This window comes from Octopus bimaculoides, chromosome 26, assembly GCF_001194135.2.
Source record: "Octopus bimaculoides isolate UCB-OBI-ISO-001 chromosome 26, ASM119413v2, whole genome shotgun sequence".
Lineage (NCBI taxonomy): Eukaryota > Metazoa > Mollusca > Cephalopoda > Octopoda > Octopodidae > Octopus > Octopus bimaculoides.
This window is the reverse complement of record NC_069006.1, coordinates 19,945,948-19,962,296: the sequence shown is the minus strand read 5'-3', so window position 1 is coordinate 19,962,296 and position 16,349 is coordinate 19,945,948. Positions and strand designations below refer to the sequence as shown.

The 16,349-nt window shown below is 38.4% G+C and overlaps 2 protein-coding genes across 4 annotated transcripts in view; one reads left to right on the top strand and one right to left on the bottom strand.

Annotated features, from left to right (window-relative positions):
* Nucleotides 1-8,764, bottom strand: part of LOC106868375 (protein DDI1 homolog 2) — an 18,478-nt gene extending 9,714 nt beyond the window's left edge. Inside the window, exons 1-2 of one of the 3 annotated variants that reach the window (XM_014913597.2) lie at nucleotides 8,624-8,764; nucleotides 3,074-3,393 (exon numbers count right to left, since the gene is read on the bottom strand). In XM_014913597.2, coding sequence (XP_014769083.1) covers nucleotides 3,074-3,377 — 304 coding nt within the window. In that variant the 5' untranslated portion in view covers nucleotides 3,378-3,393; nucleotides 8,624-8,764. Of the gene's footprint in view, nucleotides 1-3,073; nucleotides 3,975-7,826; nucleotides 7,928-8,623 lie in introns of those variants that run through there. The other 2 variants (XM_014913598.2, XM_052976950.1) reach the window with 2 other exon arrangements.
* On the top strand, nucleotides 6,791-16,111 carry LOC106868374 (tanabin). Its single transcript, XM_014913595.2, has 6 exons — nucleotides 6,791-6,876; nucleotides 11,312-11,411; nucleotides 12,297-12,337; nucleotides 12,612-12,659; nucleotides 13,331-14,593; nucleotides 15,861-16,111. The coding sequence occupies exons 1-6, from the start codon at nucleotides 6,873-6,875 to the stop codon at nucleotides 16,058-16,060; spliced, it is 1,656 nt and encodes a 551-aa protein (XP_014769081.1). The 5' UTR covers nucleotides 6,791-6,872; the 3' UTR covers nucleotides 16,061-16,111.
* Nucleotides 16,112-16,349: the final 238 nt, after the last annotated feature.

The window sequence follows — 16,349 nt, the reverse complement described above, 5'->3', positions numbered from 1 at the left end:
TTATACGTTGTAGGCGCAGGCGTTGTTGTTTGTAGTGTAGAGAAAGTTTGTTTCCCAACTAAATGGTTCCAGGTTCAGTCCCACAGCGTGACACCCTGGGCAAGTGTCTTCTACTATAGCCTCGGGCCGACCAGAGCCTTGTGAGTGGATTTGGTAGACGGAAACTGGAAGAAGCCTGTCGTGTGTTTGTGTGTGTGTGTGTCCACCATCGCTTGACAACCGATGTTGGTGTGTTTACGTGTGTGTGTGTTTGTGTGTCCCACCATCGCTTGACAACTGGTGTTGGTGTGTTTACGTGTGTGTGTTTCTGTGTCCCACCATATCTTGACAACTGCTGTTGGTGTGTTTACGTCCCCGTAACCCAGCGGTTGGGCAAAGTAGAGCTATAGAATAAGTACCAGGCTTAAAAATTTTTTTTTTTTAAAGCACTGGGGTCGATTCATTCGACTGTAAATTCTGAGGCGTTGCACCAGCATGGCCTCAGTCTAATATAACTGAAACAAGCCAACGATAAAAGACAACAACCTGTAGCAGATCTACTTCACGACTATCATCTAATTCCCTTTAAATCTACTTCAATAAAACTCCATGTCAGTTTGCAAGATTCGATCAGAAAAACAAAGACCTGAATGTTGTGAGTGATAGTATGCAAAATGACCTGAATAGGTGACAAAAACTTTATTATTCAATTATGATGAACAAGTCCAGCAAGCAAGACTTAAACAAAGAGAATTATTTTTTTTAACACGGGAAATAACCCAGTTTACACGCTCAGAGTGGAAGGATCTTATAAACAGGCCCTTTTCCATCCAGCTAGCTGGTTTTCGTCTGTGGGCAATTTTCTTCAGTACCATTTACCACACATGATAAATCTTCTTAAGAATAAATAAAAGTACGATTGCTTTCGTAAGTTATCGTAATTATACAGAAGTCCCACTATTTTATACTTGATTTTAACGGAATAAAAGAACTGGGATGCGATTAATACACGGGGGTAAAGCTAAGACTGAAAAGAAAAAAATTGTACCAAGCTATAAATAACACTAAATCAGGGGTGCAACTTATATACGAGAAAATACGGTATAATCGTAATCCATAGTTATATCGTTATCACAGACCTTGGGTGGTGCCACATATCTTCAAAACTATACAGTGGTATGGAAGATAACAGAATTTAGTGGCGCTTTAAAACTGCTGCTCTAACTGTGATCGGGATGCGTTAATATCCTACCTACATTCATTCTTCGGTCCCAGCAATCAACATCTTGCGGTCATCACAACCACTGCTTATTGATATAACGGAATAAAAACAAGACACATTTCTGAGAGATGACAAAAGGTTCTTAACTGTATCTTAACCGTAGGGTGTTTGGGTAACATCAAAAGCAAGTTTAAAGAGGAAACAAACGGACACACATCAACGAACTGGGTGACGAACGTCGAAGTGGGGTCATGGGCAAACAGCAGTCTGCGGGACTTTCTGGTTATCACGCCAATGAAACATTACCTTGAAATTTTTTTTTTTTTTTTTAGTAGTGCGGCCCGCCTAATGAGCCGTATTTCAGGCGGCCCGCTTCTCGAAAAAGGTTGTTAATACTTGGTTTAAAGTGATCACTTGATCTGCTAAAAATAGCAGCCAAATCTCCATCAACTTACATCCTAGTGTCATTAAAGATAACACATTGGACAATTCATTATAGATCTGGAAAAAAATTAATAAAAACCCTTACGAGGTGGTCATGACTGGAACACTTTTTGTCATGGGCCTGGTCAGTCAGAGTTGACCTGGGGTTAAATAACAACAGCTGGATCTACTAACAGTCACCAATTTAATGACAAGAGTGAAATTGTTTGAGTTACAAATCTCTCACGGATTCAGTTTAGCCTAACATTAATTATAACAAAGTTATTTTCTCACTAAAATGTAATTAAGAGCTGTTTCTCAAATCGCAGTTTAATTATGAAAGAATTAAACTTCGAAAGATCACCTGCAAGTAAATATAACCAAGAGGAGTTTGGAATAAACCACAATTAATTAGTTTGAGGTATAATTAAAATACTTTGTTTTCAAGTTGTTGCTGTTTAAAAAAGATTTTAAAAAAAGTTCCCTGTAGCAAAATGAGTGAATGAAGCAGTTTGAATGAAACCTATTTTTAAACCCAAGATCGTCTCCTGCTATCTATCAGCTGTTGTAAACCAGAACATGTTCTTAGATAGGTCACTGCTAAAAGAAATGTTTTCGTGAAAGTACAAGTAAAATAATGTATAATGATAATGAGATTCATCAACACGCTTCTCTAAAGAGGAGGGGTACCTTGTTTTACTACACATCACGTGAAGTGTAAAGTGTGTGTACCAGGAACGGTGGAGAAGTGAGTAATAATTGAAGGCTGAGTCACACACATAGAAGATCAAACGGTATAAAGGAAGAAGTCCAATGGAACTTTCTAGAGAGAATTGACAAATAATAATAGCAAGGAATAAACAAAACAGAGTAAAGACTTTTTTTTTGTTTTCGAAATGGTTTAAAGTAATTTAATTTCATCAGAAACTTTCATAAACTCAGCTAAGCACTTTCGTCGTGAAAGATTGGGGTGTATAATGGAATATCACCGAGTATATATAGATCACTATTACACACCCTATATATATATATATATATATATATAATACACACATACACGAGATAAAAGTATTAGTTACTATACCAACCTAGATGTTTTTAGGTTGGTATCGATCTAACGTTGGAAGTTTCGTAGAGACAACAGTAACTAAAATAATTTCTTTGGTTAAACACACAGCTGTATTTAGCAAAGCTGATCAAGAGAATTATTGATTTCTGTCGAGTAGAGACACAAGACCAATTGTTGCAGGGGACAGACACGACGGATATCGACGTTTTGCATTTTGAAAGGTAAAATCGACTCTAATTGAGATTTGAACTAAGAACATATAAAGAGGACACTAGATATTACAACATTCTATCAACCAACTGGGCCCTCCATACCAATAAAATTATCATCACATAATAAAAACAACAATAAACAATGAAAAACAAAAATAGTTCATTTACCTGGTCCCCCGTGTGCAGGTGATCTTTGAGATGTGTTCGCCGAAAACGGAGTATTGGTCGGGAGGGTGAGACCTGTCACCCCTCGCATATGCTGCAGAAGTAAGATATCATTATGTCCGATTCCATAGCTTTTTAAGCTGGCTTTATCATCGCGTAAAGGCCTACCATTCAGGAGAATTGCAGTTTCCTTGGCCGGAATACCGGTTTCGAATTCACAGAGCGCTTTAAAGTTTTCTAGTTCCAAGTCTTCGCTAACTTCAATAGTGAATACTTTGTCCGATAAAGTTGTGACCGTCACCTGCATTTTTACAGTTCATTCGCTTCACCAACATACAAAATAAACAATACATATATACATAAATATATAATATATTAGTAAACAACAACTATATCTATATATACATAAACGTATGGTTACGTATATACATGTGTGTATGGCGCATTACTCTAACCCGTTATAATTTCTGTCTTCTCTAATAGAAATAGTGAAGATTATTCTTGATATATATAAAAAAGTAAACGTGTTGCTCGAGGTGTTCGGTGTGTCCTTACTTTAACTTTCCTCCTGGTTCTGATGTTTGGCCAACATTGCGTGTTTTCCTTCTCAAATTCTCTTTCGTCGATTCAGTTTGCCAACTTTCAGGAGGAGAATCTTGCGATACACTCAGGTATAACAAGTTCTACCTGTTTCTGTCCGGTTATTAGGATAGCGAGAAAGCTGACGAGAGATTAATAGAGGCCAGATGTAGAAGAGAAACCAAGCAAAACAAGGTTGGATCTTCGACTCGAACCTAAAACAAGAATGTGACTTAGCAGTGGACACGCTACTTCCGGTTAGTAAGGACATGCGCACTACTGAACACATAATTCATTGAAACACGAGAAAGAAACCAAAAAAAAAAAAATTGAATTAATCTTCTTTTAGTTTTATATCATCTAAAGATAGCTACCATATTAAACATTCTGCTTCTATTTTATAGAATCGAATCATTTTCTCACTATGACTAACATATCTGGGCGTCAGGGACAGCACAAAGAGTTTCACCCACATGATTTGGCTGCGTGGTTAAGACGTTCGTTTCGCAACCACGTAGTTCCGGGATCAATCCCCTTGCATCGTACTTTGGCCAAGTGTTTTCTTCTTGGAGATTTAATTCTTGCGAGCGAGAGTGAGTAGGCGTAAAATTGAACCGGATTTTGCCACAAGCATGGTTTTGTAGTGAGAAGCGTTGCTTCCTAACCACACGGTTCTGGGTTCAGTCCCACTGCGTGGCATACGAGCCAAAGTGTCTTCTACTATAGCATCTGGTCGACCAAGACTTGTGAGTGGATTTGGTAGACGGAAACTGGAAGAAGCCCGTCACGTATATGTAGGTGTGTGTGTGTCTTTGTGTCAGTTTGCCACACCCACCACCGTTTGACAACCGGTGTTGGTTTGTTTACGTCCCCGTAACTTTGCGGTTGGGCAAAAGAAACCAATAGAATAAGTACAAGGTTTAAAAAATAAGTCCTAGGGGTCAATTTGTCTGCGATGCTCCAGCATGGCCACAGAAAATAACTGAAATAAGTAAAAGAATAAAAGAATGGTTCCGGGTTCAGTCCCACTGTGTGGCACCTTGGGCAAGTGTCTTCTACTAAAGCCTCAGGCCGACCAAAGCCTTGTGAGTGGATTTGGTAGACGGAAACTTAAAGAAGCCCGTCATGTATATGTATATATATATGTGTGTGTGTGTGTGTGTTTGTGTGTCTGTGTTTGTCCCCCCCCCCAACATCGCTTGAGAACTGATGTTGGTGTGTTTACGTCCCCGTAACTTAGCGGCTCGGCAAAAGAGGCCGTTAGAATAAGTACTAGGCTTACAAAGAATAAGTCCTGGGGTCGATTTGCTCAACTAAAGGCGGTGCTCCAGCATGGCTGCAGTCAAATGACTGAAACAAGTAAAAGAGTATATATATATATATATGAGTATATATGTGTGTGTGTTTGGATGATGATGATGATGTATGGCTCATCTATCTGAGAGGTCAACTTGGGGTTCTGAGTTCAATGTATAAAACATGACATGTTCCAGTTTATATTTTTAATATGTGTCTAACACATGTCAGCAGGAAAAAAGACTTTTATCACAAACAATGAAGGGAGGAGGAGGAGATGACAGTTAGATGGACAGGTTACAGTTATAGTGCTGATTATGTTGTGAATGGGAAGGTAAAGAGAACAATGGTGGTGGTGGTGGTGGTGGTGGTGGTTCTGAAGAAGAAGAAGATTCTAATTCACTAGCCTTATCAGAGGGAGTAGCAGGGTTGTTAGAGCAGAATGCTTTGTAGTATTTTCTTTTTTCCTGAACCTTTGAGCTCTGAGTTCAAACTCCACCAAGGTTGACTTTTCCTTCCATCCTTTTGGACCATGGTTTCGATTCCTGGACTGGGCGGTGCATTATGTTCTTGAGCAAAACACTTAATTTCCTATTGGCCCAGTCCACTCAGCTGTAAATAGGTAATTCTGCAATGGAATGGTGTCCTGTTCAAGGAAAATGTGATTTTGGCCACTTATTCATTATGGACACTAGGTAACTTGTCCCTATGAGTCCTAAAACTTGAGACAGTAATGGCCATGACAGAATTTGAACTCAGAACATAATAATGGATGAAAAGTCACTAAGCATTTTGTTCGGTATGCCATCAGTTTTGCCAGTTCACCACCTTTAACAATATATACATAATGTCCATGTTCATACAGATATAAAAAACAATTATTATTATATTGATTTCAATATATATCAATGGTGGCTAGCTAGCAGGTTCATTGGCACACACTGGGCGAAATGCTTAGTAGCTGTGCTAAATTGATGTAATGTTTGCATTGATCGATTAAATGAAGCTGCTTGAAACAACCGTAATGCACTGATACCTGGACATCCTTATTATTTGCTTTATATATATATATATATATATATATACAATGGCGGACTGGGTCTAAAAATATTGTTTGCCAGGAGACTAATGTATCAATCTCATCAGAGTGGATATTATAAATAACAGTGTTCATTAATAAACCATGTTTACTAATGAACACTGTTATTCCACCTTATTTTTCCTCCTGTATTAATTTTAATGTATCCACCGAAACATATGTCGGTTATATAAATGATTTCAATCACATCTTGTGAGTTTGTCTCTATTTTCCAATTCTCTTTATATATATATATATATGTATATATATATTTATATATTTGATCCTTTATATTGAACACTCAATATTTCATCTACATTCAATACTTTATTTCATGGTGCCATCCATTTTTATTTTATATTATATATTGTATATTCCATATTCTATACCTCACATTGGTTCTGCAGGAATATAAATAAAACATAAAAAACAGACAGTGTTGGAACTCTTTTAAACAAAATTATATATATATATATATAGAGAGAGAGAGAGATAGATAGATCCAATGTATGTATTTGCATGTGTCTATATCTGTATGTATTAATATGTGCGTGTGCCATCGTGTTTATCCCCCAACACTGCTTGAAAATAGGTGTTGGTTTGTTTACGTCTCTCAGCATAACGTAGCTGTTCCGCCCAAGAAACCGATAGAGTAAGTAGCAGGCTTTCAAAAAAAAAAAAAAAGTATTGGGGTAAATTTATTCGACTAAAACCCTTCCTGCTAGTGTCCCAGCATGGCCAACCGTAACTGATTATTTTAGCCAAACTACGATGTCATTACTCATTTTCTGCAGGACATTAATGTTATTAACTTCCGATTGAGAGCTTCAGTTCCTGTCAGCCGTCAACATGTGTAAGAAACTCCTAAACTATTTCCAGCCTGACCTTAATGCTTTAAATTATTTATATTATAACGTACTTTAACATAACTTTCGTTATATAACATGTCTTTTAGCCTTTCCTTTATGTCTTTTGCTTGTATTCTATGTTATAACCTGTCATTTGATGCATCTTTTTGTAAACACATCTTAAAAACAAAAACCATGTGTGAAGAAAGCCGGGTATAATTCTGGTTCAAGCACCCCATATAACCATTCATAACTATTTTTAGTTTTTGTGATTTTCAGAAAATGTTTGCGAAGTTGTGTTCTACACATGGGAATTCATACGATTATACAAAAAAAAAAAAAATGTGTGTGATTTTACGGGGGATTTAGCTGTTATTTTTAGCAAATCTCATGACCACCTGATACTGTCCTTTTTCTTTGTCATTCTGACACATTGATGTTTTTCGATATTTTTCACCTCATAAACATATTTGATGGAATGATGATGTACCCAAGGGTGCTCGTTTGCTCCGATTTAAACAAAAAGTTCGGACAGTCCGTATTTTAAACTCTGATCTTTAAAAAAAAAATGGAAAAGGAGTAGAAAATTTCTGGATTTATTGTTTGGAAGATTTAAAAAATTAGAAACTAATTTTTTTTTTATAATCGTATGAATTCCCACATATAGAACAAAAATTCACAAAAATTTTCTGAAAACAGGAAAGATTCGTAAGACGAATTCTTCAAACCGAACCGAAGTAACCGGCAGGTGACCCAGGACTAGACCCAAACCAGGATGATTGGATACCTATAGTTTCCTTTGGTCACGTTTGGGAATCGTGTCGGAAAGTGTAATTACGGATGCTTCTAACAGGGCCCCCATAGAGAAGATACCTAAGAACTCTGTCCCCATGACTTCAGAATTAGTGGGTATAGGAGATGGATGAGTGTTGAAACTTATTAATATTCCAATTACATTACGGAAGTTTCCTGCATCAGCTGTTGATTGGAGACCACAACGATTTGACCCACACTGGCAGATCGCTTTTTACTGCTGTTATTCTTGTAGTCGTCACTTCACCGAACAAGATATAACTGGAACCATTCCAGCCATTCAGCAACGTTTTTGTTTTTCGCTCTCGGCGTTGATTTCCGCTCGCCATTTTCTGTTGTTTTTGATTGGCGATTAAAAAAATGAAATGGTAAAAAAAGTTAAATGAACTGGACTTGTGTGTGTGTGATGCATGTGTATGCACGACATATCGGGTTTTTCTTCCTGTCTTCGATGTAGACACACCTGTGTTTGAATATTGACGACATGTTTACACACTAGGCGTTTCTATAACTACTCACGCGCACGTTTACGCACACACGCAATCCATATGGATGTATGTGTGTGCTTTGTGTCTTGGCATCGGGCCCTTAACTTCTGACGGAGTCATAGGAGATGCTGTCCTGATACACGGTGTATATCTTGGGCATTTTTAGATCAAGTGATGACCAGCCCATCATCAGGTCTGCCCAGAGAGAGAGAGAAGAAGGAATAGGTAGAGAATCGACTAGAGGACTAACTAGAAAGGCAAACAGATGGAATAAATACTGCAAAATATTCTACCGACGCTCGAAGGACCGCTAATTCGACGCTTCCCCTGGGTATGTGTGTGTGTTTATATAGGCGGACTTTCGGAATAGCTGTCACAAATAATATGGTATTTGTGTTTTGTTTACGGTTTATAACCCAACATACGTGTATATGAACATGTATATACTTACGTGTATTTGATGAATATAGCGATGACATGTGTGTTTAAACACAGGACTTCTCTGCATTCTCATACGTCTTCTGTGTTTATACAAATACACGTGTTTCAAAACTGATGACGTGTTTATACACGAGACGTCTCTATAGCCGCATACAAACACTTGTGCGCTGAGAGTGCTGTTGTTCTCCATCTCCAAATGTAGGAGTTGATGTTTTATCAAGTGGTGAAGCAGTTGTATAGCTGTTTCGGGACCTTTCACCGCAGACTGTATACCACACACTCACGTACATTTGAATGAGATATGGGCGAAGGTAAAGAATACGTACACCCGCTGGTTAGGGTTTTTGTTATGCCGAAAACGGGTGGTGTGTGTATTCTTTACCTCCGTCTAAGACATGTTCTTCCTTGCCTAGGACGACTTGGGACCTAGATGTCCTGACCAACCTATACACCATCATTGCCATCATCATCGTTTAATGTCCATCTTCCCCAAGGTGTCGTAAGTGGGACTGGACCATGTGGTTGAGAAGCAAGTTTCTTACCACGCATCCACACCTGTGAATATATTATTTATGTGCTTATAAAAAACACATCAAACTAAGCAAAAGTGTGGTTGCTCTTGCATACAGGCTCGTCCCTTGAAACCCCCTCCAGCTGAGCATCTTGCTGGCTTGTGAGGCTGGTGCCACTCAAAAAGCACCCAGTGCACTCTGTAGAATGGTTAGCATTAGGAAGGGCATCCAGCTGTAGATACCAGCCCTTCAGCTGATCAGCTCCGGAAAACAGACATTAAATGATGATGATGATACATAAACACACACATACACACACAACAGGTTCTTTGCAGTTTGCGTCTGCCATAGATAATGATGATGATGGTGGTGGTGGTGACGGTGGTGATATAACCGTTTGAAATAGTTAACAGAAGGTGATAAAGTTCAGGCCTAACATTATATAGGTCACAAAGAACACTTTCTAACTATAGATGAGAGATAATCTCATTTATAAGCAGAAACTGACTGCTGCTAAGTCCACGCATGGCAACACCACCTAATTACAGCAGTAATTTTCGCCAAGCTGTGCCACGTATGAACAATGGCATGAAAACAATTGAGAGAATGGATTCAAAATTTATTGGCAATAGATTCCTCTTTGTTGCCTTGTAGAATGTACAAAGAAAGGAAAACTCTGAGGACTGATTAACTGAACATGTCAAGGGGCATATATATTCTTCTTTCATTCTTTTATTTGGCGGTGGCCATGCTGGAGCACCGCTTTTAGTTGAACAAATATCAGCCCCAAGACAACCAATATTGGTGTATTTACGTTCCCATAAATTAGCAGTTCGGCAAAAGGGCCCAATACTATAAGTACTAGGCTTACAAAGAATAAGTCTGGTGGTTGATTTGTGTTACTGAAACCCTTTAAGGCAGTGCTCCAGCATGGCTGCAGTCATATGACTGAAACAAGTAAAATAAAATTATATATATATATATATATATAGGTGCAGGAATGGCTGTGTGGTAAGAAGCTTGCTTCCCAACCACATGGTTCCAGGTTCAGTCCCACTATGTGGCACCTTGGGCATCTTTTCAGGGTCGATAAATTAAGTACCAGTTGTGTACTGGTGTCGATCTAATCGACTGGTCCCCTCCCCAAAATTTTCGGGCCTTGTGCCTAGAGTAGAAAAGGATATATCATCATCATCATTTAACGTCTGCTGTCCATGCTGGCATGGGTTGGACGGTTTGACCAGGTCTGGCAAGCTGGAAGGCTGCGCCAAACTCCTGTCTGTTTTGACATGGTTTTCTACAACTGGCTAACCACAACAATTTGTTAGTCATTCCAAAATTCTTGTGATGAGTAATTCCATGTACTGTTCGCTGGACGGTAAAAATAGTCTAGTGTATATATTATTATTAATAATGAAAAGTAAAGACGACAATATATTCACCGCACCCTCTATTTGTCTATCTATCTATAGATAATTCTTAATAGGATCACATGCAAATTGAATAAATATTCAAATTGTGTTTATTGCATTCATCAAACGTTGCAAAATAACTAATTTCCTTTAGGATACGAAAGCTCGAGATTCGACGGAGTTGCCTCCCCTCATACAGTAATTGTCGATTGTTCAACGTTTTGTAGTTTGTCATCCGTCTGTGTGTGCGCGCGAGTGTTTGCGTGTGTGCTATCGTTCACTTGTTTGAGTCATTGGACTGCAGCTATGCTGGGATACCGTCTCGAGCAATGTAGCCGAACGAATCGCCCCTAGTACTTAGTTTTAAGTCTAGTACTGTATTCTAACGGTCTCTTTTACCGAACCTCTACGTTAAAGCGATGTAAACAAACACACTCCTGTTGTTAAGCGGTTGGGGCTAAACACAAAGAAACACACACACACACACACACACACACACACATAATTGTCACTAAATGTGATTAGGGTGTTAGAACACTTCCATTGCTAGAAATAAGAGCTAAAAAGCTCTAATGCTGTAGTTAAAGCATATAATTGTATACGTATGTAATGACAGGGGCTGTAATCGCCGGAAGGCACCGGTCAAGGATTCCTTGGACGTTGTCCGTACATATGTATACAATTACAGTGCATGTATGATGAGTGGATGAGAGAGAAAATATTTGTAATACTGACTTTATTATTTCATTTTTTTTTTATTTTTCTTGTTTTTAGATGCTGCAAAAGTGAGGAAAGTTACAAAGAAGCCAAATAAATGCGAATCCTGTTTGAAGGAGATCAGCATTTATAAATGTCCCAAGTGTTTGATCAGATAGTAAGTTGCCATTACTTTCTTGTTTCCTGTAGTTGTTTCTCATCGTCATCATCATCATCATCATCATCATCATCATCATCATCATCAACAGCATCGTCTTTACACAGAGTTATCGAACCTAATGTTAGGCTACATGGATAAACACTGGTTACCGTTACCTGAAGTATTTAATGCAAGGGATATAACTGTAGCTTTTTGTTCCATGTCAGTAACTCTTGGGTTTTTTCTTCTCGCTCGTCTTTACGGCCTCCATTCTCCTACTTTTCTTGTTTATGCCCATGTAGAATCGACATTCCCTCCATCTTGCTATTTTTACAGCTGGATGTCCTTCCTAACACCAACCACTCTGCAGCATGGATTCAGTGCTTTTTATGTGGCACTCCGTCGCTTACGACGTCGAGGGTTCCTGTTGATCCGATCAATGGAACAGCCTGCTCGTGAAATTAACGTGCAAGTGGCTGAGCACTCTACAGACACGTGTACCCTTAACGTAGTTCTCGGGGGATATTCAGCGTGACACAGAGTGTGACAAGGTTGGCCCTTTGAATTACAGTCACAACAGAAACAGGGAGTAAGAGTGAGAGAAAGTTATGGTGGAAGAGTACAGCAGGGTTCGCCACCATCCCCTGCTGGAGCCTTGTGGGGCTTTAGGTGTTTTCGCTCAATAAACACTCACAATGCCCGGTCTGGGAATCGAAACCGCGAGTCCGCTGCCCTAACCACTGGGCCATTGCGCCTCCACGGCACTAACACGTACGTACATACATACATACACACATGCATGTGCATATATCTCAATGCCTTACTGTTCCTCTTATGTCTTGCCTAGCATGTATTCATCATCACTGTTAATTTTCAAAATCTTCAATTTTTTTCCCATTTCAGTTGTTCCCTGAACTGTTATAAGATTCACTTCTCTCTGCCAGGTTAGTTATGTTTCTCTTCTTGTTGGAGTTTAATTCATACTAAAACATAACACTTCAATAAACTCACAACATTTGTTTTTTCCTTTTCTCTCATTGTATTGTATCTGTAAAACACTTAATTCTGTAAACACATACCAGGCGTATGTAAAGCTTCTCACTGCCAACAGCTGAAACATTACGTAAATTGTAAATGAAGCATTGTGGAGGCGCAATGGCCCAGTGGTTAGGGCAGCCGACTCGCTAAATCTTTCACTTTTTTTTTAATCTTTTACAGAATCCTGTGCTTCAAAATCTAAGGAGAATTCTGCTGTGACTTCACAAGGTAGAGTTGTTTGTGTCTTTGTTTTAAACTTTGTGTATCTTGAACTTGGTGTTATTACGTGATCAGCTGAAAGGCTGGTCTCTACAGCTGGATGCCCTTCCTAATGCTAACCATTTTGTCATCACTCTCACCTCCTCGCACTGTCCAACGCTACTAACATTTTGTATTTCCCATTAGTTATCTCCCTTATTCTCTAGGGTTGCCTGGTTTGAAACCAGTTGTAAATAGAGACTCCGTCATCTGTGAACGCTGCTCCTGATGTTGACAAAGTTTTCATCATCATCATCATTTTTACGTTCACTTTTCCATGCTTGCATGGGTCAGACGGAATTTGTTGAGGTAGATTTTCTACAGCCTGATGTCCTTCCTGTTTACAACCCTCACCAGTTTCTAAGCAAGCTAGCCCTATCACACTGTGTTCCTGCAATACTTTAAATACCATCCTTGTCAGATTCCTGCTAAAAGAAGGATCTACAAACGTTGGGGCTCACATAGGGGACAGCATGGGACCGAGACTCCTGGCTGTTTTCCTGTGGTCGCAATGACACGTCAAGCTAAGCAAAAGCGTGATTACCCTTGCACACAGGCTCGTCCCTTGCAGCCCTCTCCAGCTGAGCATCCCTAATCTTGTGGGCTCAAAAGTTTTAAATTTTATTTTCTCTTTTATGTAGAAAATGGACAAAATGGGATTAAAGAATCTGAAGATAACCACAATACAACTAAAAAAAGTGAAGAGATCCAGACGACTGCTAAAGAGCCTGAAGACTTCCAGACGACTGCTAAAGAGCCTGAAGACTTCCAGACGACTGCTAAAGAGTCTGAAGACTTCCAGACGACTGCTAAAGAGCCTGAAGACTTCCAGACGACTGCTAAAGAGATTGAAGACTCCCCAATGACTGCTAAAGAATTTGAGGACAGCCAGATGACTGCTAAAGAATCTGAACACGTTCAGATAACTGTTAATGAATCTGAAGACATTCTGATGAATGCCAAAGAATCTGAACACGTTCAGATAACTGTTAATGAATCTGAAGGCATTCTAATGAATGCCAAAGAATCTGAACACGTTCAGATAACTGTTAATGAATCTGAAGGCATTCTGATGAATGCCAAAGAATCTGAACACATTCAGATAACTGTTAATGAATCTGAACACGTTCAGATAACTGTTAATGAATCTGAAGGCATTCTGATGAATGCCAAAGAATCTGAACACGTTCAGATAACTGTTAATGAATCTGAAGGCATTCTGATGAATGCCAAAGAATCTGAAAATGGTATTGTGAATGATAGTGTATCTGAAGCTGGAGAAATGGATATTAGTAAGAAGACAAATGGTAATATTGCTGAAGACATTGAAAGGAATGATTGTTTACTGGTAGAGGATATCCAGGAGAATGTTAATTTGAAGGGTAATGGAGAAATGAATGTTAATAAAGCTGATGACATAGAAATGAATGTTAAAGAATGTGAAAATGAGAAAATAAATTGTAATGTGGTTGATGATGGACAAATGAATGTCAGTACAACTGACTGTGGGTTAATGAATGTTAAAAGCTTGGAAGATGGGAAAGTGGATGTTAATGAATGTAAAAATAGAACCAAAACGAATGTTAGTTTACTGGAAAATGAGGAAAGAAATAACGACAGTCTTACTGAAGAGAAGGGGGTGTCAGCGGATGTTAAATTGAATGCAGACGAACAGCAAAAGGTTGTTAGTTTATCTGATGAAGGAGAAATAAATTCTAATGAAGTTCAACAAAGAAAGACTGTTATAGATAGAGATGATCAATTAGATGTTAGTTTAGCTGATGATGACCGATCGAACGTTAACTCCAGAAGAGATGATCCAGATGAACAGAGCAGTAGATATAATCCAACAGATGTAGGAATGACAGAAGATCAAGTGTTACCATCACAGCTCAAGAAATTAGGTTTGTTGTTTTTATTATTTTAACCCTTTAGCATTCAAATTATTCTGTCAAATGCAATGCTTGTTTATTCACATGCTTTGAATTAGTCAAGTATTACCTTGTAGCTTTGAGATTTCAATGATGTGATTGTATATTGTTTTAAATGAGATTTTTTTTGGGTAGGTACGTGAGGTCAGATCTGGCCAATTTGAACATGAAACAGGGAATATTTTGGCCGGACATGGCCAGTTTAAATGCAAAGGGGTTAACACATTAACTGCCACAGCCTATTACTGGAACTTACTGGTAATGCCACATATTTCATGCGGTCACATTGCATACTGTTTAATTACTGGGAAATATAATTTTTTTGCAATATTTTATGATTAAACTTCCATATTTAGCACTCATGTTATTTAAACATTCTTGAAACCAAGTCAAAGATACAGAATAAAATATTTACTCAGATTATAAAAATGTACCACTGGTGGTGCATATGGCGGTTGCGTGAAATTTACAATAAACCACCAGTGGTGTGTGTGGCTGTTAATGTGTTAATCTCAAATTGAGGGTGGCATGCTGGCACACTCACTAGCATGCTGGGCAAAATGCTTAGGGGCACTTTGTTTGACTTTATGTTCTGAGTTCAAATTCTGCCAAGGTCGACTTTGCCTTTCATTCTTTAAGGGGTCGATAAAATAAGTACCAGTTGAGTACTGTGGTTGATGTAATTCATTTATCCCTTCCCCCCAGAATTGCTGGCCTTGTGCCAAAATTTGAAATCATTAATTAATCTCAATAAGGTGATGAACTGGCACAGAATCATTAGAGCATTGGACAGAATGCTTGATAACATTTTTCCCAACTCATTACATTCTGAGTTCAAATCCCACTCTGGTCAAGTTTAGCTTTTATCCTTTTGGGGTCATTAAAATAAAGCATCAGTCAAGCACTGGGGTCTATGTAATCGACTAACCCCCCACCCTTTCCCCCCCAAATTTCAGGCCTTCTACCATTGGTAGGAAAAATGATTTAATCTCAAAATTTCTTTGTGATGTTCAGCCTCTTGGGATCAGCTTTCCTTAACTTCTTCCACTGTTTCCCTTGGTCTTCCTCTTTCACAGTGAAGGTGCATGGCTTAGTGGCTAGGGTATCCAACTCGTGATCATAAGGTTCTGAGTTCGATTCCTGGTGGCACATTTCTCATTGTTGCAAAGTGAACTTTTTTTAACCACACAACCATGTTTCTATTGTAATGTTGCTAAAATCAATATCTTTTATTTTTCAGACACATCTAAGAAACTACATGAGCTTCTCAGCAACCGGCATCTACGGGACATGCTCATTAGATTAAACTCATCAGATAACATAAGCCATGCCATTGAAGCAGCCATGCAGGAACCCATATTTAGTGAATATGCTTCTGTGTGTTTGGAAGTTATAGGAGATAACAACACCAGCACTGAAGACATGTTTCCTGATAGATAATTAGTTGGAATTATATTTTTTTATCCTGTGTAAATAAAATTATGGAATTCAGTTGTCTTTGTGTTTTTTTAAATTTTTATATTATTGATATTGCTTCATTTCTGAAGACTGGGTCATAGGATTAGTCTATGCTGCATTCTTTGCAATATTATCATAATCATTTAACCCCTTGCAGATGGATTTAGTACCGTTCAGTATTCTTTTATTGTAATTCCAAAATATCATCGGACTATATATAGATAACCAAATTACAACAGGTATATAGTCCATTTTTTGTTTTATAGTGCAT

What these genes read in the sequence shown, in the direction of transcription:
- LOC106868374 (XM_014913595.2), top strand. An exon ending in CCCAAGTGTTTGATCAGATA is followed by an intron (nt 11,412 to 12,296) that starts GTAAGTTGCCAT and finishes TTCCCATTTCAG; the next exon opens with TTGTTCCCTGAACTGTTATA. An exon ending in ATCACAGCTCAAGAAATTAG is followed by an intron (nt 14,594 to 15,860) that starts GTTTGTTGTTTT and finishes TTTATTTTTCAG; the next exon opens with ACACATCTAAGAAACTACAT.